The 25102-nt window shown below is 39.2% G+C and overlaps 1 protein-coding gene across 1 annotated transcript in view; it reads right to left on the minus strand.

The window, feature by feature from the left end:
• The window catches only part of LOC146691292 (tomoregulin-2-like), a 136849-nt gene extending 114526 nt beyond the window's left edge, over positions 1-22323 (minus strand). Inside the window, exons 1-2 of the mRNA XM_085434651.1 lie at positions 21419-22323; positions 8057-8166 (exon numbers count right to left, since the gene is read on the minus strand). Coding sequence (XP_085290777.1) covers positions 8057-8166; positions 21419-21608 — 300 coding nt within the window. The 5' untranslated portion in view covers positions 21609-22323. The remainder of the gene's footprint in view (positions 1-8056; positions 8167-21418) is intronic.
• Positions 22324-25102: the final 2779 nt, after the last annotated feature.

Raw genomic sequence — 25102 nt, forward strand, 5'->3', positions numbered from 1 at the left:
CCCCAGTCCGTGAGATCTTGAACGCACACCTCCGGCAGAGCTACAACAGCATTCCAAGGGAGACTGGGGACATTGAGTCGGAATGGACCATGTTCAGCATCTCTATTGCTGAAGATGCTGCATTGAGCTGCGGCCGCAAGATGGTTGGTGCCTGTCGTGGTGGTAATCCCCGAACCAAATGGTGGACACCAGAGGTGAAGGGTGCCACCACACTGCTGACTTCTCAGTCGAAGTCAGCAGCGTTGTTGGGCGGTGGACTTGGAGAAGGCATTCGACCGTGTCCCTCGGGGTGTCCTGTGGGAGGTGCTGCGGGAGTATGGGGTGTCTGGCCCATTGCTACGGGCCATTCGATCCCTATACATCCGTTGCAAGAGCTTGGTTCGAACGAGATCACGGATACAAGCGGCGGAAATCCGGGAGGGGCTCAGAGTAGAGGTGGTTCAGGCAACTGACAAGGATGCCTCCTGGGTGCCTCCTGGGTGAGGTGTTACGGGGATGTCCTACCGGGAGGAAGCCCCGGAGCAGACCCAGGACAGGCTGGAGAAATGATATCTCTCGGCTGGCCTGGGAATGACTTGGTGTTCCCTCGGATAAGCTAGAGGAGGTGACTGGGGAGAGGGAGGTCTGGGCTTCTCTGCTTAGGCTGCTGCCCCCGTGACCTGGCCCCGGATAAAGCGGAAGAAGATGGATGGATGCTTTTGTTGGGGGTGAAACTTACAAACATACAATACAGCACTTCAGAGTCACACTGCTAGTGATCGAAGATTTATGTAAATTTGACAAACTGAACGCATTCTGCACTGTACAGGAGACACGGCATGGAGGAGATTGATTGACAGTGGTTTACAGCCGATCAGAAAGCAGAACACAATGCGCTGGAAAAAAAAAAAACACGCAAAATTGCACAAAAATAAATACGTGAAACAGCGAGGCCGTGAAAGGTGAACTGCATTATAGCTAACCCTAGCGGAACACTGTACTGAAAGGATGACAAACAGAAACATGTCACTCATGTTGTAGTTCTAGTTGAATGTCACTCTGTCAAACTCATAAACAGCCACACAGATAAAATCCTGCAAGAGTCTTTTATGCGATTCGATTCTTAAAAAGAAAAAAAAAAGTATTTCTCAAGATAACAGGGCTAAACTATCCAGAGCAGCAATAACCTTCAGTGTACTGCTTCAGGAAATGTATTACTGGTGCCAGGCAATTTGCAGAAACTTTCAAACTAAACATGACCTACCTGGAACACTACAAGGACTCTGGGCTGGTAGTCATCAGCCTCGAGTAGTACATAATCCCGAGATAAATGACCCATCACATTACTTACATCTGCTGTGTTAACATCTGCCTCTCATTCATCTGCAACACCTTCGGCGGGAGATGCTTGGATGATTTTACACATATTCCATTCACATTCAGCTGTAATGTAACATCTTACTCATAAACAGAGCTGCTGGATCTACTCACGGTGCTTTCCAACTCTCTGCCCTTTGAGACTTGAACGCCTTTCAAAAGGAATTTCTGTCAAAGATTTGCTTGCACACAGTCTATCACATGCTTTGGTCATGAATTTTGCCAACACTTTGTTTACTCCAAATTTTTGTAAAAATGATTAAATTTTCTAGCATTTGCATTTTTTTATTTTTAACTTGTTCCCAAATTCTTCTACTGATTCACTTACCTGAATAAACACAGGCTTAATAAGCAGTAATTGATAACGTTGGTGTCGCCAATGTTTTTGAAAGGACATTTGCCTTTAAAGTGTCATCTTATTTTGTTTAATACACTAAGCCACTGAAAACATTTAGTGGTAATTTCACTGACTTTGATAAAAAACATTTATTAAATTATAACGTGAGAGACAAATTCATTGTGTAATTACACTGCAGATAAATAAAGCTTCCTCTGCTACCTAAAACACTCACTCTCCTTCACACAAATTAAATTAATTGATTGACCTGTTGCACTAATTTGCACCTAAGTACCAGTATTTCGCTGCCATTAAAAATTATTTGCCATCATTACCTTTTGTCGATTAAATGCATGAATCCAGCAGAAAATTAAACAAAATGCAAAAAGTGTAAGCTAAGTAGTGTTAGCTTGTGTTACAGAGCTGCAGCTATAATGTTAATGCTGTTTTCAGCAGGAACAAGAGCATGACTGTTCCTGAATTTGTTCCTGCTGTAGGCTATGACAGATTTTGAACTTTCTCTGAAGAATATTACTGCATTCATTCTTGACCCAAAAACCTTGCTATTGTGTTTGGAAGAGACTCATGAAGGTATGCTATGCACACTTATACTACTAATTACACCGTGTGGGGAAAAACTCATTATTCTTTGAGCTATTTTATTCTAACCTACCAAACACTGTAGCACTTTGTTCTAACTTTATCTGATTACAGATATATAAAAAAAACAACAACACTTTATTTGATTCCTGTATTTTTCTAAGAGTCTATTGAACATGTAAGAGCTGATACATTAAGACGCAGCATGTGCCACTAGCTTCAAGCTACAAACCATTTTTATGGTGGAGAAAACGGGATAAATGACAGCACAATTCAGTTTAAACTTTTCTTTTAGTTTCTCATCAGTCTCCTAAACAACACTAAGTTATACAAACCCTCCACCCCAGTATTAAATCCATCAGTATTGATTGATATTAATGTCAGGACGAAGGTATAATTTCATGGATACCTTCAGGCTATTGATTTAACAACTTTAATCAATTATTCATTTAATAATTCTGCTTGTATCTTTGACTTTATGTATGTGAAATGCTGTAAAAAATATGAATGACTTGGCTCAATAGCCTTTAATCTTATTTGAATTTACGTGATAGATTTCTTCCAATCTACAATGTAAACATGGGAAGCGTATGAACATCTGGATTTCATGCAGGATCCATTTATCATGTTCTCTGTGGGTTTGTGTGTTTTTTTCTACTTGAAAGTGCAGTTAATGTGGTTCATAAACATTTTCCCAGTATTCTATCAGGCAGTCCTGTCCTCCTCGCTAACTAACTTCTTGACGATCCTCATAGCAGAACATTTCGTTATCACTTGCTCAAAAATATATGAAAACCTTTAACTGCAAGGACTGCATTTTTTATTTTTAATGCCATTTTTGGCCATTTCTTATACTCAATTGTACAAATAGCCCTAACATGCAAAACTTGAGTTTATCTGATGCATTTCTTGTTTTACGAGAGAGATTCAGTAATAATTAAAAGACTCCTAATCTCTTGCCAGCTTTTGTAGAGAAAATATCAATGATAAAATGACCGATCTAATTCTTTATGTGCTAGACCAACTTTAGTGATATAGGCGGGGGATTCCCTCAGGTCATAGCATCCATCCAGAGGCTCCAATATCAAAGCTGTAAAAGGTGCAATATGAGTCTTACTTTTAGAGCAGATTAACTTGATGTTTATCTAATTTCTTTTGATTAACAGTTAAAACGGGAAATAGTCCCAAAGGTCCCAGTAGGCTACTCCAGCATCACCTGCCACATCCATCTTTTATCTTTAGCCATGACAGTTTAGGATAGATGACTCAAAAGTGTGGTTTCCTGTTGGAATTACTACAATAAAATAAATAAATAAAATGAAAATTCATTAAATTATTTTTTTTGGGGAAAAAAGCCCAGTAATCAAACATAACAAAGCAACAAAAAAAAAAAACCAGACATTCCTGCCTATATTTAAAGCTCCTTTATTTGCTTCCATGATGTCTTATATCTTTCAGAGTCTGAGAACAGCTATATGCAAATTTTGTGTCTAGTTATTGGATATTTTTCCAGCAACTCCCAACTTTTCTGTTAAAAAGAACCATTACTAAGAACAACTAGAAAGTGCATTTTCTGAAGAAACTGCAGTGTGAATGCTTGAATCTGAATGTATGCACTGAAATGAATTAATTGCTGAATTTTGAGTTAAAAATTTTGAATGAGATAAAAAAAAAAAAAATAAAACAACCTGAATTTAACCTGAAAACAACAGTGCTGAACTGCTAAAAGCTGAAGGTTACACAGAAGAAGAAGTTGGAAAAAAGCTGAAAATGTTTTAATTGTAAATTAGAAAAACCCAAGAAATGAGAAAAGAACATTTAGAGTCAGAAAACATCTGAAAGAATATTAAAAGGTCATATTCTTTGAATCACTGAATGACTAAAATGTGATCCCTCCACTTGGACCCACACAGTTTAAAAAGTTTACATCTCTGAGCTTTGAAAGACAAGATGTTGGAAAAAGAACAACGATGGCGACGTTTTGAGGGTAAAATGATGGCTGTAACACTGTGGACACAGCAGCAGTTGAAAGAGAAGTGCTTAAGATGAATCTTGGTACAGTGGCAGAGAGAGCTCGTTAAGCAGGCAGGTGTGAGCCTGGTTGCTATAGTGACCGCACCCAATGGCTCCATACACACGTACACAGACATGCGCCTCACTTTTGCTGCTTAAAATGAACAGAAAAGTCAGGCCGAAACAAATCGTTCCCAAATGAAAAGTAAAAGTCGTATTGACAAAATTCTTTCACCGTGAGCGACAGCCATGTCTAGTCTACCAAATTCTCAGTTTTCATGCCTGTGGAGCTTATTATATGGACGTGGTGACAGTGTAAAGACACCATGCTCTTCTGATTTTCAAACGAACCTTCTGAGCCATTTTAACATTAGAGTCTATGGAAGAGTTGGAGGGAGGAGGCTGTGCATTGGTGACATTTATGAAAGAACCATAACACCTAGGACAATAGTAAACACATTGGATGAAAGAGGACAGCGATGGCTACGTTTTGAGGGTAAAATCATACCTGTAGAGCAAACGCTGCGGACACAGCAGCAGTTTTAAAAAAGATTTTAAGATTAATTTTTTTGCTCCTCTCACTCTAGCAGTTGAGCTGCCTCACTCTAGCCCCAACATTCCGTCCCATACACACCCATTATAAACTCTGAAACGGGTGAAAAAACATCATGAAACTTAAACTGGAACTGAAGAAAAAGTATAATAGATATTGAAAAGATAAATACAAGTTGAATAGTTGAATGTCTTGTCTTCGTTTTAAAGTTTGAATGGTGGCTCTATGTGAACGTATGTTGAAGTAGTAAGAGTTTAAAAATGAGTAAGTTGAATGAGAATTTGAAGGGTCTCCCCATTGAAATACATGGGAAATTTTTGTTGAATAAAGTTGAATAAAATTAAAAATATAAATGTTAAAAATGAGAAAAGTAGAAGCACACCATTCCAAAAGAAGAGGAATCTAATGGTGTTTGAATGGTTTTTCTAAGTTGAACGGTTTTGAAGGAGATAGTCGGCGAAAAACGTACGGAATAGGAAAAAATAATAATAAAGATTAGAAGAACAATACTGTGAATGCTTTTCAAGCATTCACACTAATAAATTGTTCCAGTTACCCTTTAGTGGACAGTTTGAGTTGAAGTATTTCACATCGCCGTGAGCGCACATACTTTTAGACTGGACGATCCCTTTGGGAATCAGCACTGTGACCTGACATTAACAAAACCAAACCGGCAACAATAGCTTTGCCCGGCAGCTGCTGTGAGATGAATTACCGGCAAACTTTATGTGATTAGTCAGGGCATTGCATTAGCAAAGACAAGACGTAACTCATTTTCAGGTACAAGAGCGCACGCTGCTGTGTAGCAGTTTGACTTGGGTTAGCGAGAGAAAGGCTTGGTTCTTTAAAGAGTCAGTGTGAGGCAAATCTAATGCATCTTGGCAATGAATAGTGTCCATTGATTCCACCACATCAAACTCTCTTCCTCTTCACAGTCCCTTGCATGTCTCTTGCTTGGGGTTTTTGTGTGCGAATGTGTGCACACATAGATTCCTCTGGAACAAAGGAAATCCATCCAAGATGAGAATTTATGCAACGTTCCCCTCTGAAAGCTTGAACAAACTGCCAACAGGAGAAAAATCTTGGATCCATTTATTTGACAGTGATTAGTAGTGACTGATTATTTCAGGGCATGGCATCGCCTGCTAGGCTAGGGGGGTCATGTTTATGTTGACTGATGAAATAAAGAGACTGACATTAGGAACTCCTCCACACAAACAAAACAAAGATGCATAGAAAGTTGCCCTCTGACTCATGGTATTAAGGCAGAAATTGTGGTGTGACCTGTTCTTTTCCGAGAGCACAGAGAGCGCCTGAATGCACAGCGACAGCAGTATCAGTGTGAGATCTCTTGAAGAGGAATGGAGCTGTAATGTCATTTATCTGCAGGCCTCTGTTAACATTTGCTCCCAGGGAAGTACGAAATTGAGATAAAAACTGGTGACCAATCGAGTGTCAGCCTGCCTAGTGCCTGCTCGCGCTGATGATGTTCTGATAAAAGCGACAGATGAGAACACGTGCCACATCCTCAGATCCCAGTGGTTTCTATTATCAGGGGCTCTGTATAGCATATTCATTGGCAAAGCTTGCAAACGTTATACAAAAATCAATACTCTGCTGACTGGCTTGCTCCTTTTTTATTATAGGTCTGGCCATAAAGTTAAGTATGAGTCATTATCAAGAACAGCCTAATTTCCTAGATTTATGCCGTTAACGAGGGCCTTTCAGTCTTTGGTCTCATCAGTGACAGTCTTGTTTATGAATGTGGAGAGTGTAGTATACCAGGATAGCGATGTCAAATTTCAGAGCAAGCTATAAACTGGGCTCATGGTATGCGAGCACCTCCCCTTGGGCCTAATATCGTCTAATAGAGACAATGGACTTCGATCCAATCGATTCTATAAATCTTTAAATTCTTTCTTCAGACGCATCACAGATTAACTTTCAAGTTATTATAGGTGTATATTTCCAATAACACAAGTGTTTTTTTTGCTGTGTTTCATTATTATTTTTCTTTATACGTGCCATTTTTACACTTATACAAGTGCAATTTTAATTAGTTTCAGCATTTGATGCTCAAATCATTTAGATTTATTGTGCTGAAAGCAAGAAAACACACACACTCCTGGCCTTTGACTGTTGAATATATTAAAATAAAGGAGGTTAGACTAAGGGCCCTGGTTTTCACGACTGTTGCAGCTGTACTGAACTGAGATTTCAGACACTTAGTAATCATCATTTTACATAACACTAATCAGATGTTTAGAATGATCATTTGTGCATTTATAAAATGCAGCAATTGGATTGAGGGATTATAGTGTACCATGCACACTATTTATTTTGTTCCAATGAAGCATTTCTTCAAGTGCTACAAATTCACACAGTAACAAAATGAATACTCAAAATTAACATAGATTTAACATAGATTGCACCAGCCAGGTAATGTCTCAGTCATGCTAGAAAAACAAAACAACAAAATAGAACAGCAAACTACTTGGGACAAAATTGTTATTCGCCAATCTGATTTACTACAGTTAATTGCTGTTTCATCACAAACACATTCCGTATAACTGCCATAACTGGGTTCATCTTATTCATCTTACTGCTGTTTTATTGCTCTCTTACACAGCAACTAACCACAAGTGGTTGCAGACCTGGTCCCTGTGTTAAAAGCAACTATTTCAAATCCAAAGAGATTAAAAGTTCATTGCACAGAGTTGTAATTATTTTGTTTGTGCCACAGTCTATAAACACTGTTTTCCCTTGTGTGACTATAGCATCGATGCTATAACCTTGAAACTAGCGCCTGTTTTAATGGCTACCATCTGGACAAGGACAAAAGTGGAAAGTTAACTAACATGTGTCAACATATGGTAATTAATGGGCACAATCCCTGAAAAAAATATAGCATGAAATATGTAGTAAGCTAGTTAGCAGATGTGCTAACTATTCTGTATGTTAGCATAAATATTGGCAACATTTTGGAAAAGCTGGAAAGGCAGACACTATTACAATTCTTCAAATGTATAAATAATACAATTAAATCAAACCTCCGCCTTACATTTATTGTTATAGATACCATGAATGAACTTTTAATAAAGACAGGGGCGGGTTAGCAGAGAGACATTTAACACCAAAAGGAAAAACGTTGTAGTAAAAAGACACAATGAAACAGTAACAGAAACGTCACATCTTACCTTGAAATCGCAAATGCATGTCACCATGTTCCCGATTCTTAGACATTCCCCATCAAACTTGCATGTGTTGGTGTCGCACAAGAACAGGTCTGTGTCCCGGTCATCGGAACCTGGAGGACCAAAGCCAACAAGAGACAACAGTGACTAAGTGCTTTTCTGTTGAGCCTTCAAGCAACTCTAACCTGAAACCCATTCAGGGTCGTTTCTAATGAACCTCTGCCATTAGTCATATCTCCCTCAGCACGCTGCACTCCTGGAACATAGGTCTACTGTGCAAAAACACAATGCTAGTGCAATCCTTCTCCTTAGCTGCCAGAATGATCAAATGAAAAAGCAGTAGTCGCTGCTGAAAGGTGAACAAAAGATTTTTTGTTGATGGTATATTACATGATGTTCTGATGATGCTGGAGATATTGAATGGTAGATAGTGCTCTTTAATACATCGTTTTAGAAAGCACTCAGATGTTTAATAGAGGTGACATTTAGGTTCATTACTGAGGTCATGGCGTATAATTTTGTGTCCTACACAACATATTTGTTCTGTTTCTCCACCCATTTATTTCTCTTTAATATTTGTTTGTGTACAACAAGACTAACTCCTGGGGCGTTGTCCAGCAGAGGCAAAACTGGGCTGTGATCCGATTCAGGCTGCGTTAGGGAGCTCAAATGACTCCAACATAGCTTTCTGAATCAAATCAGCGAGTCACATGGGCCTGAGACTGTAGACTGAGCTCAGGGCTGTTAGCTTACCTGAAGTGATTGCTTTAAAAAAAGGCCACGTGCACAAAGACCGTAACATGTGCATGAAGGCTTTTTCCAAAATACATTTAAAGTGTATTCCACCAAATTCCAGCTGACATAAACCCGGCAATCGTGCAGTATCTATTTGCACAAAGATTATTTTAATGCATTCCAAGGTAAAAGTTGAAAAACGGACCTTTTTTTTTTTAAGATCACTGAATAAAATTCTATAGCTTAAGACATTTGTCAGACAAACCAATCTGAGAACTTTTTGCTGAGAATATTTATGAACCAAATGGCTTAAATTATATAAACATGGCCATGATGCCCAGGTCAGACTGTAGTCTCACTACAGAAGATTTTTTTATTTACGTTTATATTGACATGCCTATCATCCTTATTCAGCTATAAATTGTTTTACATCATCATGAATCAGTGAATATATTAGACATGGCATATCACAGACATGTCAGTAAATTGTCTTATATGCAAAATGAAATTGCATTCATGACTGACAGGCTGCTTTCTATTGCTCTAAGCCAGGGGTCAGCAACCTTTAACACCCAAAGAGCCATTTGGACCCAGTTTCCACGCAAAAGAAAACACTGGGAGCCGCAAATACTTTGTGGCATCTAAAATGAAGATAACACTGTATATATTGTTTTTTCTACCTTTATGCTTTGTGTGAACAACTAAAGTGTGTTGCTTATGAAATCCATGAAGTGCTACAGAGAAAACTACATTATATTTATGTAATGAACACATTTTGAACACTTAAAGAAACATAACAAAAAGGAAAGACACCTAGCTGAACTAAAATGATCCATGTAGCAAAGAAAAACTGTTGTGAACCGCCAGCCTTATATCGCCTTTGGGCTTTTGGAGCATAGCAGAGCCTTGACCTGAATTTTAAATTGGAAAAAAGCACTATGCTACTAAAAAAATGAAAAATAAATATTTGCAAAATTCTGCATAAATATTTATGTATTTATTTATTTATTACACAATTAAGTCACTTTCATCTTTACGCAGGACTGTAAGCTGTCATCTGTGAGGCGGGAGCGGTGTTTGTTTTTAACATAGTTCACGGTGGAGAATAGTTGCTGACATAATGTGGATCCGAAGATCCATAATTGGCCTACCTGGGGTCTAAAGTCTCGGTAAATGCATGGCGTTTCGGCGAGTGTACCGGCTTCCGCGAGTGTGACGCTTATTTTGAGCGACGAAAAATAATAAAATATAATTTTATTTTTATATTTCAATATCACAATCTTTCAATTTAGAACTACAAGTTTAAAAAGAACTAATACAAAAAAAATACACTTCAGCTAAATACTTGTAATTTATTTTCCCAAACCACGCAGAGCCGCAGTATAAGGACTAAAGAGCCGCAGGTTGCCGACCCCTGCTCTAAGGATTTGCATTTAACCCTTAAAGTCCAATCTACTATATTACTCGTGTATACATGTTTTTTTCTCAAGAAATTATAATGTGTTTTCTAGCAAAATATCCAGCTATTTTATTAATATTAATTACTAAATTAATATTAATCCTCCCTCTGCAAAGAGTGAGGTCCTAACACTGTTTTCAGCCACAACAGTCAGGTTAAGCTTTAATAATTTGCTGTACCCTTCCTGGTGAGTACTGAACATCAACAGAGCAGTTGTTAGAGACCAAAAGCAGAGTTAATATAGAGTGCATGCTAAATCTAGTCATGAATCACATGACATCACACCAGATGAATGAACAATAGACCTCTGTACATTTTTCACATTATTTCACTGTTTCCATTTAAAAGGTTGCATGAACAGCTGGTTTCCACTCCACCCAAACAGGACAAAAAGACTGTGATTGGAGATTTCATGACTTCGGCCAAAATAACTGTTTTTCTGATGAGAACACAACACTTTTTTAATATCAAATACAAACACTGAGGCAGTCGTATCATGTCATTTGGCCATTTATCAGTCCATAGGTGCACACAGAAGGCAGAAAAACAAAATAACAAAAAGCAGACTAATATAAATAATTAATATGATATTGTCAAATTTTAGGATGTAATTTTAAGCAGCAGACTATTTTCATCCAAAGCGTGAAGTTGGTGGTTTTGAATTCCCATGATAGTTAACAATAAGAAAATAAATCTAAACCTTTTCAGAAGGAAGGAAACCAGTTCAACTAAAGTTCCCACGAACTGCATACGCAGTATAGATTAGTGGAATGACAGTATTTAGGTACAGCACATTATATACACGACTAAAACCTGGAGAAAAGATGCAGTTCAGTGTCTTTTAGCAAGCATTTTTAAAATATTTAATTAACCATTAAAAAGAAAAACATAGTTAGAAGGTCCACAAGGCATGGCAAAATTGGAATTTGGAGCTAAATATGAACATCAAACGGATTCATCTTTGATGTTCAAAGACAAACAGTGTGGGTTTTGTTCTTTTATGTCTCAGTTTATACTTTGCAGCCTTAAGGGAAAAGCAAATAGGCGAGTGACGTTTTATCTATTTCTTTCTTTTAAACACGAGACACAGATGTAGCAAGTATACGATGAAGATGCTGAGTATTTAGGTTTAAACAACGATTAAAACACATACATATTCTTTTATCTGCGACCATTATGAAAGCCCCAGGGAAAATGCACATTTCTTTGGGATCAAATGTCTCTTAAGAGCAATAAAATTTAATTTTAGGTTATTTTAATCAACCTTATTTAATCAAACAATTAGAGCATGAAAAAACCCCTCCTAATTGGGTGTTTAACTTTTCTCACAAAGATATTCTTTATTACCACACCATCCTACAGGGAGCACATTACACTATCAGTGAGTGTTCTGACTTTCATTTAGCCTGGCTTTTACGATCAGCCCCAAAAAAGTTAATCAAGCAAACTCTACATTAAGAAATACACAATTTAAACGATGAGATCTACACATTACTAAAATAAACTCTTTTTTTAAATTCTCTGGACTGGACAAATATCTAATCATTAGGGAAAAGATGCTCGGTATCAAGTGAATGTATCCAAATCAAGTAAATGTCATTTGACTAGATTCCATTAAATGCAACATTGTACACTGAACTTACAGGCGTAAACTAAACGTATGCAAAAAAAACCTAAAAAAACATTATCAACCACAAAACTGCCAACGTGCTATCATGACATTGCATTAAAGGTAAGGAGCCAGCCTCGTTCATCTCACAAAACAGCAAAAAGTTATCATGTGAAATGGCACGTGTGATATTCATACACATCATAATGCCTGGCTGTCTGTGGATGTTACAGGCAAGATATCTTACAAAGCTATTTTCTATTCATAGATATCTTATTATAATGGACACTTAGACACAGTATCTCCTGTAACCTGTCATAACCAATGACCTTCTCCACTTCGAAAAGCCCTTCTTGGCATAGAACAACCTATCAGGCAATAATACCCCATGGAATAGAAGTCCATGCTAAAACGAACCTGCTATTTGCCAAGGTCCTGAATGACCATAAGTGTAAGCTCTCTGTGAAAACATACAATCACTGAGCCAAGAACAGTGGTATGAGAGGTCTCCAAGCTTGGAGTGCACGGATGAAACAAAGCCCTCAGCCTGAAGAGGGCCATACAAGACAGTCTGGAAAACCACACACAAAAAAAATAATAATTAAAATTGGCACCCAGGCAACTGGCATGTTGATGATACTCACTGGAGAGAAGCATTGTTAGGATGACAATCATACAACTGGCTACGTGCATACAAATGACTGGAAAATATCAGATCATTTTCAAGCCAGCTAGTAAAGTCTTTGAAAGATTGGAAATGTTTTTGTGTGTGAGCGTGAATCTGTGTGTGTCAAATCAGTCCAAGCTACAAATTTCATAGTTTGATATTTTAGCTCTTTTTCAAGGTTCTCTGGGCAACAGGCTTATGGAAAACAAAGGTGGGGAAAAAGCAGAAACTCGATTTTAAATGAAAAAAAAAGTGACTCCTCCACAAGTCATTAAACTGTCTTCTTTACCGAGAAACAGATGCGAAGCTTGGACATCCCCAGGAGCCAGGAAGCAAGAGGAATACATCTATCACTTGTAAACAATAACTCACAGGGATTCATTACTGCTGGAGACATTCTTATCATCTTATGAACAACAGTGCAATCAAGACTTGCAGATGAAGATGCTTTGTCTACTGGAATCAAAGACGATTGTTCCTGTGAACTGTTTACAAGGATGCGAGTGGCACAGCTTTTGTAATAGCTGTAAATGTCTGAAAAACAATCATCATGTGACATAAATTATGTTATGTTTTATACTTGCTTCTCTTACATCTTCAGAGACACTGGGGCCAACGGCACCAATCTCAGTCATTTGAGAATGATTGCCTACAAGTGGTATTTACTGCGGTGGTACAACTTGAAAAATGTCTTTGTTTACACAATAATAAATGACACAGAATCAACAGGTTAGTATTCATCACCTTTGTTTTTTAATCATAAAACCATTTTGCCTTTTGGTGCAATCTGATTTCAGATTCTCTTGTGTGGCAGCGGCTTTGAATTCAAAAATTCAACCCCACATGTTTGGCAAACATAAAAAAAATAGAGGTGTTGGAAGTTTGAAATGTATCCATTTTAAGGGACCTGAAACAGGATTACAGTGATAAGCATTACTGTTATCAACTAAAAATGTTGTCAGTATCCCGTACAAGTACCTACATGTTCAGTCAGTGGATATTAGCTAAACATATTGTAACATGCTGTGGGATTATTATAATTGTAATTGCCTAATATGTTATTCAAAGTCAGTAGCTTACAGAACATTTAGGTTGAATTTCTATTTTACTAATGTGAGACTGGTTTGATGAAGTTCATACAGACTTCAGAAACATTTCTGTGACATACTTTACCTCATAAAAACTTTGTAAAAAATGTATATGTATCAAGAATGACTGAATACAAGATATCGCCTAATTTTCTTTCAAATGAAAGCTACACATCTTTCGTAAATGTCCTCCCTCCATAAGCACATTAAACCAGTCGTAACCAGGATTCCTGTTGAGTTGGCTGGCTTCCTGCTGCTTTGCGGCAAACATGAACAGGGGTAAAGTAAAGTAATTTTATGGCTTATCCAGATGTTCTGAATAAGATCAGATCAAATGGATAAAACTGAATCCTCAGAACAATACCTCACATACCTGGTTTGGCCAAGCTCAAGAGGACAAGTTTGATCAAAAAATATGAATTCTGAAACTAGTTTTGACATTGACGAAGTTACGTATTTGAACCGAACACATTTAGGGAGTAAAAGAAAAAATACCAGTGGATTCTTTACATGTCAGAGTTATACTGAAAAGTGGGGACCTGTTAATTACCTTTCCAGCAATGTATTTTTGGAAATTTTAAAAGCTTACTGCAAAAGTGCTACTTGACTCCACATTACTGTCTGCTCAGCTGTGAGGCAGACTATGCTTCATTTATTTGAGTATTGCAAGCAACAAAGGCCCAGCTTGTGTACTGGACAAATGATGATTCCATTTTATAATTTTATATGACCCCAAGCATTTTTCTTTTTTTCCTTTCTTTTTGTTTTCATACCCGCAACATATATGCCTGGATGGATGGATGGATGGATAGATGGATCTGGCAAACAACTAAAAAACAAAAAGATATAACCCTCAAGTGTTAAATAGCAAACAGTGCTGAAATTAAATGTGCACCATGGCTAAGAAATTATGCACTCAACATGTGTAGTCTGGATGTCACCCTTAATTGGCCCATGTGGTAAATAGCACATAAGGCCTGAATATAACAAAAGAAATGTGGGCCTGGATTTGCGGTTAAAGTTGTTATAATTTATTTGTGCTTGGTTGATGTGCAGAACTGTTATGGCTAACACTTGGCGCAGATCTGATAAACAGTAGCAGACCATCCAACTGATATGAAGACCAAATTAAAGTGTCTAGTATTAGTCACATCTGGTAACCGACTGATTAACAGATAATTAGCTATCTGTTAGCTAATCTTAAGGACATTTAGCTAAAGAAATCAGATGTGTTAGCAAGCAAGAACAAATGCTCATTAATCAGCAGGCGAGCTAGAGTAATTCTGGTCCTACCCCAAAATTTTAATTTAATGTTTTGCATAAAGCACAGGTTGTAAAAGCTAGGACCACTTCTCTTCCTTGCACTTTAAATCCAGGGTTCTAAAATTGCTGCTAATGGGCTAATGTTGCAGCTTCTCACAGCAGACTAAACCTTCCTAACAGTGAAACATATAACTACTGCAAATAAATACCACCTCACAAACTGTTTAAAAAAAACTACAATTACTAACAAAACTGCCACTCTGAAATAACACATTATAAACAGAAATGTGCAGATGTGTGCAATTTCCTGTGCGCAGCAATTTCCTGTAGCTGCGTATAGCCTTCAATGATTTGTTGGCTCCCTAAACATGCAGTCAGTCAATAAAAATGTGAAAACCACAGCTTTAAATAGACCTGCTCCAAACCCAGCATCACCAACTTTACCAAAGGTAACTTTAAGGAGAGAACAGAAAACAGATGCAATGATAAAATCATTCCAGCTGTTATTGTTTGCTTTGGATGTGTCGCTAAGTGTGCTGCACGCTCTCGTGCTTCATTCCCAACCAAATTTAAATGGGACACGACTGATACAAGTTCCGTGCACGGCCCAAGCTGCACTGTGTCGGAGTCCAGGAAAACGTATACTTCCTGCTCCTGCCCTGTCGTTCCAGGAGGAGATTACAGTGAGCTGAATAATTAACGAAAACAAGCTGCCAAACATCAAATATTGAGAAGGTAATGTTTATATGCTAACGATTAAGATGCCAAGCGAAGCACTTACTTGTCTAAAAGAGAGAACTTGTTAGCCAAATGCATCTCCTGCTACCTACCTGGAATTTCACTGCACTAAGAACTATGCACTAAGAAGAATGAAGAGTTCTCCACCCAGGTTTTAAGCATTGTGCTGATCAATAATTAAACAGACTAAATGAATAATGAAGGCTGAACAACCACGGTGGTGAGACATCTTCTCCTGACCTTTCTCGTACTGGAGGTCTTTTTTTTTTTTTATAACTTTGCAACAGGTTTTTTTCCACATGTTTGTGAGGGAGGAAGTTACAGTTTAGTCTTTTTATATCAGATTATTGAACGCTGAACACCAAAAGCAAGTCATAGTTTGTTTGGTCTGAAGCAACTGATGGGTTTGTAAACTTGTAGCTCTTTCTTGTGGTTTGGTTTCTTTTTATACAGAGAAAACTTGAAGTGATCCAAAATTTGTCATTGCAGCATTCAGTTTGCTTGCTGGCCAGATGTTTCTGTGGAAGGAGCAACAAACGTAAATACAGGAAGAACGTATTGTGTTCTGGACTATTGAGACCTCGGCTCATTTTACAGCTAGCAATTACAATTTGTGTACTCTGCACATCGATGGTACTTCTTTGCATCTCAGAATACAAAACATAACGCAGCTAGGGGAAGATGTTTAGCACAAACTTCCAGTGTACTTCGGGTAGCTTGCTTGGCGCGAGGTAAGATCACGTTCTAGTCATAAACAAACCGCTCTGGAGGTTGTTTGCAACTGGACTGAGACCAGCTCCTCCAAAGGATGTTGATGCAGATGTTTTTGAGTGTGATCTGTGTTCAGTTTGCACAGACAAACTGCAACAAGGAGGGAAATTACACTAGACTTTGCTTTAAATGGTCTAAACCATGCAGGTGTGAAAACATCCTGAAACTTTAAACAAATTTTCAAGATTTTTTTTAAATAAAGTAAAACATAAAGCATTCTTAGTTGATCAACTTTCATTTCACTACTTTAATAGAACCAATTAGCAACTTCAGATTGGTTCGATTAAACCAAGCCAGCATTGCTTATCTCAAAATTCATCTCTCATTGCAGTTTATTGTCAGAGGTGTAAACCTGCATGCAAGTATGTCTGACTTCTGTCTTGACAGATCTCGAAAGCAAATGGCCAGTTATCCCCTGAATGCTCTTAAATTCCCTCCACTTGATGGGATTTGCAGAAGACTTTGCATATTCTACACTTATCCCTGTCACTATAAGTCTCAAAGCATCACATGGACTTTTAAAGTTAACAATAGCAAAGTACTCAGTGAAGAACAGATTGTCTTTATCACAGAAATGTCCCCACAGGAGATGTAAGGTATAATTAAATTGTGAGCAGTAATTCATACAGTTTATTATTACAGTAGAAATGTGTGATAAAGATAAAACTGAATTGGACTGAATTCCTTTCAGCAACCTATGAATGCATTGTTCTACTACTTGTTTTAATATGACCAAATACAGCCAAAAGCTTTGAGCTGATCGTGTGTAAAAGTCTGCAAGTACATCTGTTAAGGATGTTTATCAGCCAGCTGATGTGCAGTCGGTATATAACACAGACGTTACTTGCTTGTTTAAAGCAATACAAGCCCAAAAATCGCAGGTTTGATTGAGATAATTACACAAAATTCTAATTATATAGTTAACTGCGTTGGATGAGTATGACATCTTGGATAAAGCAGCAGTTTTTGAGTGCATGCAGGTGAATTGTCACCGGAAAGAATTTTACCCAGCACAAATCTGTACAGAAATGTGTTTCAAAGAGTCCCAACATGACAGTAGTAACATTAACACATTACTGTAGTGTTAAGGCAATATTAAATGACAGGTGAGGCGAGCCTTCAGTTTGGCTATAGGGAGCCTTTTAGGATCTTAAAACTCAATGTACTTGTTGCACTGATCGACATCATCACAGGATCAGGCAGCAATAAATTGTGCAACTTAAGGTCCGTGTCCAGCAAGCTACTATCTAGGAACTAGATGTTCCTGATTTTGACGATACTAAACACGAGACGGGTGTGTTTCATTTGTTAGATAAAGGACCTTTACAAGGGAAAAATGACTATAAAGTAACAAAAGCCACGTCCAAGTCCTAACATATCTGACATTTAGTCTCTAGTGAATATTCCACATATCCTACGCCCCCAAGTGAAACAACAAGTTCACATCTAAAACCACCCTCTTCACCTTGTTAACTCTTTTTCACTTGTTATTACCAAATACATCATACTATAAGATGTTGAATTTTAATCGACATATCATGGTCTGTTTGTCATTGCTACTCTTTTCTTATGTTTAAGTCTGTCTACAATAGCAAGTAGGGCCAAATTCAGGTCTAACTTCACAGACAGAAAATTACATGCCATGTGGGCCTTTATGTCTTTAATAGGTGCTGGTATTTTAGCTAATTTGTTTCACTTAAATTTAGAAATACCTTGGTGTTCTTTACATATGACTGCTTGTTTTCTGATAATATTGCCTAGATGAAGGATGTCGAGGGTAAAAAGTATTGGCACTGAACCCTGTTGAATGCCACAACTACTTCATGCGTCATCATGAAGTGACACAAACACCAATAAAGAAAAATAAGCATCCCCTCTTTTCTCTTATGGCTTTTAATGAATCCCTTAATTCTACATCCTGAAAATGATAACCTTTTACTGGACAAATAATGATGCAGCAACAAGTATAAACACAAATCAATAGAAAATCGACCAACTCGCAGATCAAATGGGCCCTTTTTATAGCAGTCATTATGACTTGTCATGGCAGGAAAAAAATCATGTGTTTTTAATTACGTTAACAATGATGCAGTTACACTCAGGTGTCCTAGAAAGTCATAACAGTGTGACAAGGAGTCTGCACAATACATGCACAGCATCAGAAACTGAAGCAGCTAAATGGAATTCAGCACTCGTTAACTTTATAACTGTACTGTTCCTAACCTATTGTGATGTGTCAACATGTCAAATTCTTCATTTTCTGTAACATTACTCCATCAATATGGTGGCAAGTGTTAAAAAACATTTCACAGCTCAGTTATCCCTTTTAAAAATCTTGGCACATAATGCATGCAATGATTATAGCTTCCCACGCGCCTAACTCAAATATAATTAATTAAAGAAATATATACTATATAGGACCTTAAGAAGTGTGGAAAACATTTCTTTCTGCTGCAGCTTCACAGAGCCACAACTCGTACATTCAAATCTTTACACAAATACTACCTAGTACAAGATGATACGAGGGATTTGAAGAACAATTTTATGTCTGTACTCGCACTCAAACATTCACTTGGTGCCCTTCTAGGATTGAGATTGAGCTGTTCTGCCTCCTCGCTGGCAGTTCCTCAAGCCATTAACAGATGCAAGCCAAACAGAATGGCAGTCTTTGTCAAACCAAGTTTTTTCTAACTCCCTTTTATTCCATAAAACAAAATCGAATTCATTGCTTTTTCAAAGGCGACGCTGTTGAAACTGGCAACTCGTTTTCTTGATACTACTGCCCATAATTATCTGTTTCTTAGCACTGAAGTGACATTGGGCTCATCACCAAACTGTTTTTCAGTCAGTGCCATTCTCCCTGCGCTGCAAACTGTCACACATTGGTGGTGTTGTTAGGAAGAAGTGGGTAATTAAGCCCTGTGCCATTACTGCGGGTTTATTAATATCATTATCTTATTTTTATTATCTTTCAAAGGGTCTTATCTTTTCACGGTGGACTACATGTCACTTGTTGTGCTCTATTAATTGTAACTGATGCTGGGTGCATGTGAGTGCCTGTCCATTGTTCTATCATATGCACTTAAACCTCCTCAAGGCGTGCAGGATAAAAGCTTTCGCTGAAATGCAGATGAGAGTGTGTCAGGAAGTGGGGAGGCAGGCGAGTGTGTATTGGGACAGGATGTGTACCATTATCAGTGATTACGTGCTGATCACCACCATCAACAGCGGCGGCACAAAACCAGCCTCCAGTAGGTTACAATGCAGTAATCTGAATAAAGATATGATCAATTATCGGCCTGAATCAGAGGAGAGTACTGTTCAGATGAACTCATTCATGACTTCATCTGCATGTACTGTAGATTCTTGGGCCACGGCTTCACTTGATACCTGGGCTTTTTATTACAGGATGAATAATAAAACAAAAACAAGGGAAAAAAATTCCTTGTACCACACACCTGATCGCTTGTCATTAGTGGATCAATGACATAAAATTATCCTCATGTATTTCCAGTTCATTCATTACCTCAGTGATCCTTCAACATTAGCACTTCAACATGGGTATCACGGTACAGGAAGATAGAATCACGGTCTGATGTTGCGGTTGTTTGCATCACGGTTTTGGTCTCAACCCTATGAATACCAGAGATGCTTAGAATAAAGACAGCAACCTTCGACAGGTTACAGTAATACGATAGAGTTCAATCGCTTCTTCTTTGCGTGTACTTAATTAAGTCTGACTTAATCCGCCCATTATCATAATCAAATTCATTTTTAAAACTTTGATATCCAAATTAGACATCCCCCTTTCTGGTTGGCAGTCTAGTTTGTAGAATCAAATATAGATCTGTCATGTAGCATTTCTTAATATCATTCCTATACATGTCACATGTGCATCAGTTATGCTCTTTGTCATAAATGACTTCCCCTTTCTTTTTATTGAGATGTCATCCAAGCAGGCTACACTGATACTCCTTTTTTCAAGCAGCAAACAGCAGTCATAACTCTCATATTGATGTCTGGCTGTTATGAGCTATAATATCAATACTGCTACTGCCCATGAGTGTGTGGAACCGGCTTAGAGCTATTTTAAGGGTTCAGACTTAGACAGGCGACAGGGGAAATTTATGGCGGCACAGTCGGCTGATTTACAAAGGGAGGCGAGGCGCTGCGCTCTGCAGCCCGCTCCGCTTCTTTTATCGTTTTGGGCACCAAAGGGAGAAAACAAGTTTATAGCTCAGTGGTCTGTTAAAGAAACGACAGCATTTTTTTTTAATTTAAAGGTGTCAATTAATTAAACAATTTGCCTGCCAAATAAGCCCATAAAACTAGGCTGTAATTTCCTGCTGCGATCGATTTGCTGGGTTAGAGTTAATGGTCAATCTGAGCGCGATAAAACACCCTAGAGTTGACTAGAATGTGTTTTTGCTTCGGGTTACTGGCAGATAACACGAAAGATGCCCGTTTGAACTCAAACGGAATTTCTGCGACCTCAAACTAACCGTGTTGTTATTGTGGCGCACGCCGCCTTATTCCGTGGACAAGCTTCCCACAGACCCCAACTCCTCCCCGCCCGCTCTATTTCTCGTTAAAATGATCCTTAATGTCGCTGCTTCCACTTCGTGTCGGATCGAAATCATCGACCCTCCCGCTCGCCTGCCCGGTGACATGATCGCCGCTGCATGCTTTGCTGTCAAGCTCCGAGGCGAACTCAGCGAGGCTAAATGCACATCAAGCAAACCCCCTCCAAAACTCTGCATCCCCTCATCGTCGGGCTTTTGCAGTCGGTATCTGCAGCCAGAGTGCTCCACGGCTCCAGCACCGACCCCGGGCATGCTAACAGGACACAATCACAAAACTACAGCGAGGAGAATGAGGCGTCTGTTGCAAGCGCACTCCTAAACTTTGATCTGGTCGTGCTGCTCAGTCTCGGGGATCTAACACCAGTCTCACATGAGTTTAACTTCGATGTGCGTCTAGATATTTACTGCACACAACCTGGAGCGAGGCTGCTATTGAATAAAATGACTCTCACCGGAGCAGTTCCAGCCGGTCGGCGTCTGGCAGTCGCTGAGGGAGGAAGGGAAGGCGCGCAGCTGCTCCACAGGTAAAGTGGCGAGAAACGAGACGAGTGTGATCCTGAGCCAGCCCCCCGCTGTCCCGCTCCACCGGCGCAGTCGTCTGGGCTCCTCGAGAGGTGCCTGAGCCGCCACGGACAGACCCATCTCTCACTGGCCCCGACCGCACAAGCGAGGTGGGAAAGAGACGCAGACGCGCACCGACAACTCCAATCCCAACAGGTTCAGCGGGGCGCCTAGAGACCTACAGCAGAACATTTTCCGAGCGAGACCGTGCGCCCCATGTAGCAGTGCCCCGTGTAGACCGGCCAAATAGGTTCCGCCCGATCCAAGCGAGAGTGCGAGAAGGAGAAAAAGAGGTCTAGTGGGGGCACTGCCGAGGGGTTGGTGGGCGATGGAGGAGGCGTGTGGGATGGAGGAAAAAAGTTAGCGACGCAAGCGAGAAGACTTGCGAGCAGGAGAAGATGCTCAAAGATGAGGAGAGGGGAGAAAGATGGCAAAGGGGGAGAAAAGGAGGGTGATATAAAAGGAGGTGATAAAACTGCACAGCAGAGAGGATGAAGCCAGAGTATCCCACGGGCAGGATTTGGAGACGACGGCACTTGTGTAATAGTATCCACGGGTGAAACGAGCAGCGGTCCTCCCGATTTAGTTTGTATGTGCGGTGCGTTCAGAGTCGCGGCGAGTTGGTGTTTCTCTCTCCCCCTCTTTCTCTCTCGCTTTCTCAGCAGCAGCTGGCTGTGATCACGTGGAGCATGATGCGAGGAGGAAGGGGGCGCCCCTCAGTAACAATTAGAACGGGTAACTGGTGGAAAAGGCAAAATATAAAAACACGCGATAACAAAGGGAAGAAAATAAAAGATTTTTTTAATGAATGAAGATAGAAAACAAAGTAGTCCGGGCTTAGTCCCGGTGCTTGCTGATGGCTTCCCCACGAATAAGCAGCATAAAGGAGGACAGACTGCCTTTATAATTGGCCAGGAGCATTTAGTGTCTGCAGGAATCGATTCGTCCAGCCTGGCCTGGGATAATTGCTCCGCTTTGAAACGAAACTGACGCTATTCCTGAGTCTCTGCCTCCAGGCGATCCACAGAGACCTCAATAGTATTCATATATTTTTGGATACTGCTGTCACGCAGGGCGGGGCGGGATGGAGCTGGTAATTGACGTGCTTTTGGTCATGAAAGAAAGTGCACAGCATCTGCTGGAGCGGTCAAGTCCAGCGTCAGGCTGAGAACGATCACCCTTTGAACCGAGGAAATTGGAAGCCACGCGCGTGGAAAAGCCCCATAAAGCAAACAAAGCGGGTATCTGTTAAGATCTGTCACAGTTGTGAAGACGTTTGACTTCATGATATTAGGAGAACGCTGCAGTTGCTTGCAAACAAATAAACCCCTTATTCTTACTTAAAGATCATTACATTTTTCCTCTGCTGATGGGCTTCTTGAAGACCATCTGCGACAAACAACAAAATGCAAAATACAGAAACTTCGATACTTTTGGGTTCTTCTGGGTCATCACAATGAAAAAAGCAAAAACAAAAAAAACAACAAAGGGGATTATTTCACAGACACCTGCACCTGCGTGGGATGCGGTGGGAATGACAATGACTCAAGAAGCTGATAAATAAAGACAGATATGAAATATTAAAATGAGCAAACACTTTTACTGGCCACAGGGGGCAGCTGAATCAAGCCGCAAACACAAACCTGACATATTCTGACCTCTGAGGCTGACAGCTGTTTTACCAAACAGTGAGTAATTCAGCAAAATCATACCTGCTCTCAAGATAAAAACACCAAATAGTCACCAAATGATCTGTTTCTTTGTCAACACACATTCTTGTTATCATTTTTTCAGGGCAGTTAACGCATTTAACTTTTGAAGAGAGTTCTGTGCCTCTGAGAGGGACAGGTGAGTGAAAAGAAAAGCCAGGTTTGTAACAAGTAGTAATTGTTGTACTTTAAGCAAGCAACGCAGACCTCAACGACTGCAAAAGGTCAGTTTGGCAGTAATATGCTGCGTAAAACACAGGATATTGATTAGGACTGTGAAACTAATTGTAATAGGCTTTAATGGTATTTCGCTTGCTCATTATTCCAGTGCAACAGTACTATGCCAGTGTTTTTCTCTGCAGACTCAGTCAGCTCTGTAGTCTTCTCTCTTTCCTGTGTTTCAGTAAAACTGTTCAAGATGTATTTGCTTCGAGGCCAACATGAATCTTAATCATAACCAAATAATGAATGAAAACCACTTTATTGTTTGGTTCTCTGTACAAAGCAAGAAAAACATAAAAACCACTGGTCCTCTGTGGGACTCAAACATAAGGGAATAATGAGTAACTCTTGCCACCGCCAACACCTTCTGCCTCCTACTATGGACTCTGTTCTTTCAAAACACCAAATAAGCACAGAGATCTTTTTTTCCAAAAGAATGAACTAATAGACATAATTTTGTGTATCGCAAACATCTCTCAGACTGTGTGGCAATCGTTGCACAAACCAAAAGGAAAATCATGAACACCAATCAGTAAATTCATTTCGTGACTGTTTCACAAATTGCAGTCAGAGTGTGTGTGTGAAGTGACACCGGCATTTATTTGGAGTCATGTTTCTGCATTCTTCAACACCAATTCTCAGGTTCTTTATATGGATTTTGTTCATCTTTTAAATTTATTTTGGGGTAATATATGTTGCCCTACAAACATAATCAGGAAGGGACCGTTGTTTGAAGAAATATGACTTCATGAAGACAGGTTCAGCTAATTTGGATCTTTGTTTGTTTCTTTTCATTTTGCTGCCAGCTGTATATGCTCACTGGAGCATCCGGGCACACTGTACAATTGCTCCTTTCCAGTAAGGTCTGGTATAAAATCCACGTGTCAAAGGGTAAAATGTGACAGTTTTAGTGTAATGGAGCTTGTCAAACCACTTTGATCTAATTTTCAGAAAGCAACAGCAAGTCCTTCATATGAAGTGTGTGCTTTTTCAACAGCGACACTCTATAGAGGAAGCTGTAGACCTTGGTTACATTAATGATAGTGAAACTTACTTTCACCATAAATTATTCTGTTTGACGCGCGCGCACACACACACACACACACACACACACACACACACACACACACACACAGAAAAGCTAAGAATCTATTTAACATTTTTATTACCATCAAATTGTGAATAATGAAAAGGTAAGGATGGCGTTAGATTTAGATATGAGTGGGTTCTTTCATTAGAGTTTCATTTTGTTGGCAGGATATAAACAAAGCATCAAAGGATTTTAGCGCCTAGAATTTCATCTAGGCTGTAAGGATGAGTCAAAACGGCAAGAGGAATCTTTGAAGAAAATGACTCAAAGGATTTGGACCACTGTGACAGCGTCTGGCCCTGCTGGCACGTGAGGTGATGCCACACACAAAAGCAGACTTTAGACTTTTTCTTTTAAATTAATGAATAATAATCCTTTTATAAATGTGGTCGCTGATGAAAAAAATACCTTGTTGGGTTTTTTTTTTCAGAACTGATAATGGGATAAGTGCAGAAAAGATCTGAAGTTATTCAAAATGTCCATGAGAGAACAATTTTATTTTTTGCTTCATGGAAATGATTTGGGCTTTGAAATTGTTAAAATGTTTGTAAATA

This window comes from Copadichromis virginalis, linkage group LG16 (assembly GCF_057382275.1).
Source record: "Copadichromis virginalis isolate Kocher_CV1m ecotype Utaka linkage group LG16, C_Virginalis_male_GT1.1, whole genome shotgun sequence".
Classification (NCBI taxonomy): domain Eukaryota; kingdom Metazoa; phylum Chordata; class Actinopteri; order Cichliformes; family Cichlidae; genus Copadichromis; species Copadichromis virginalis.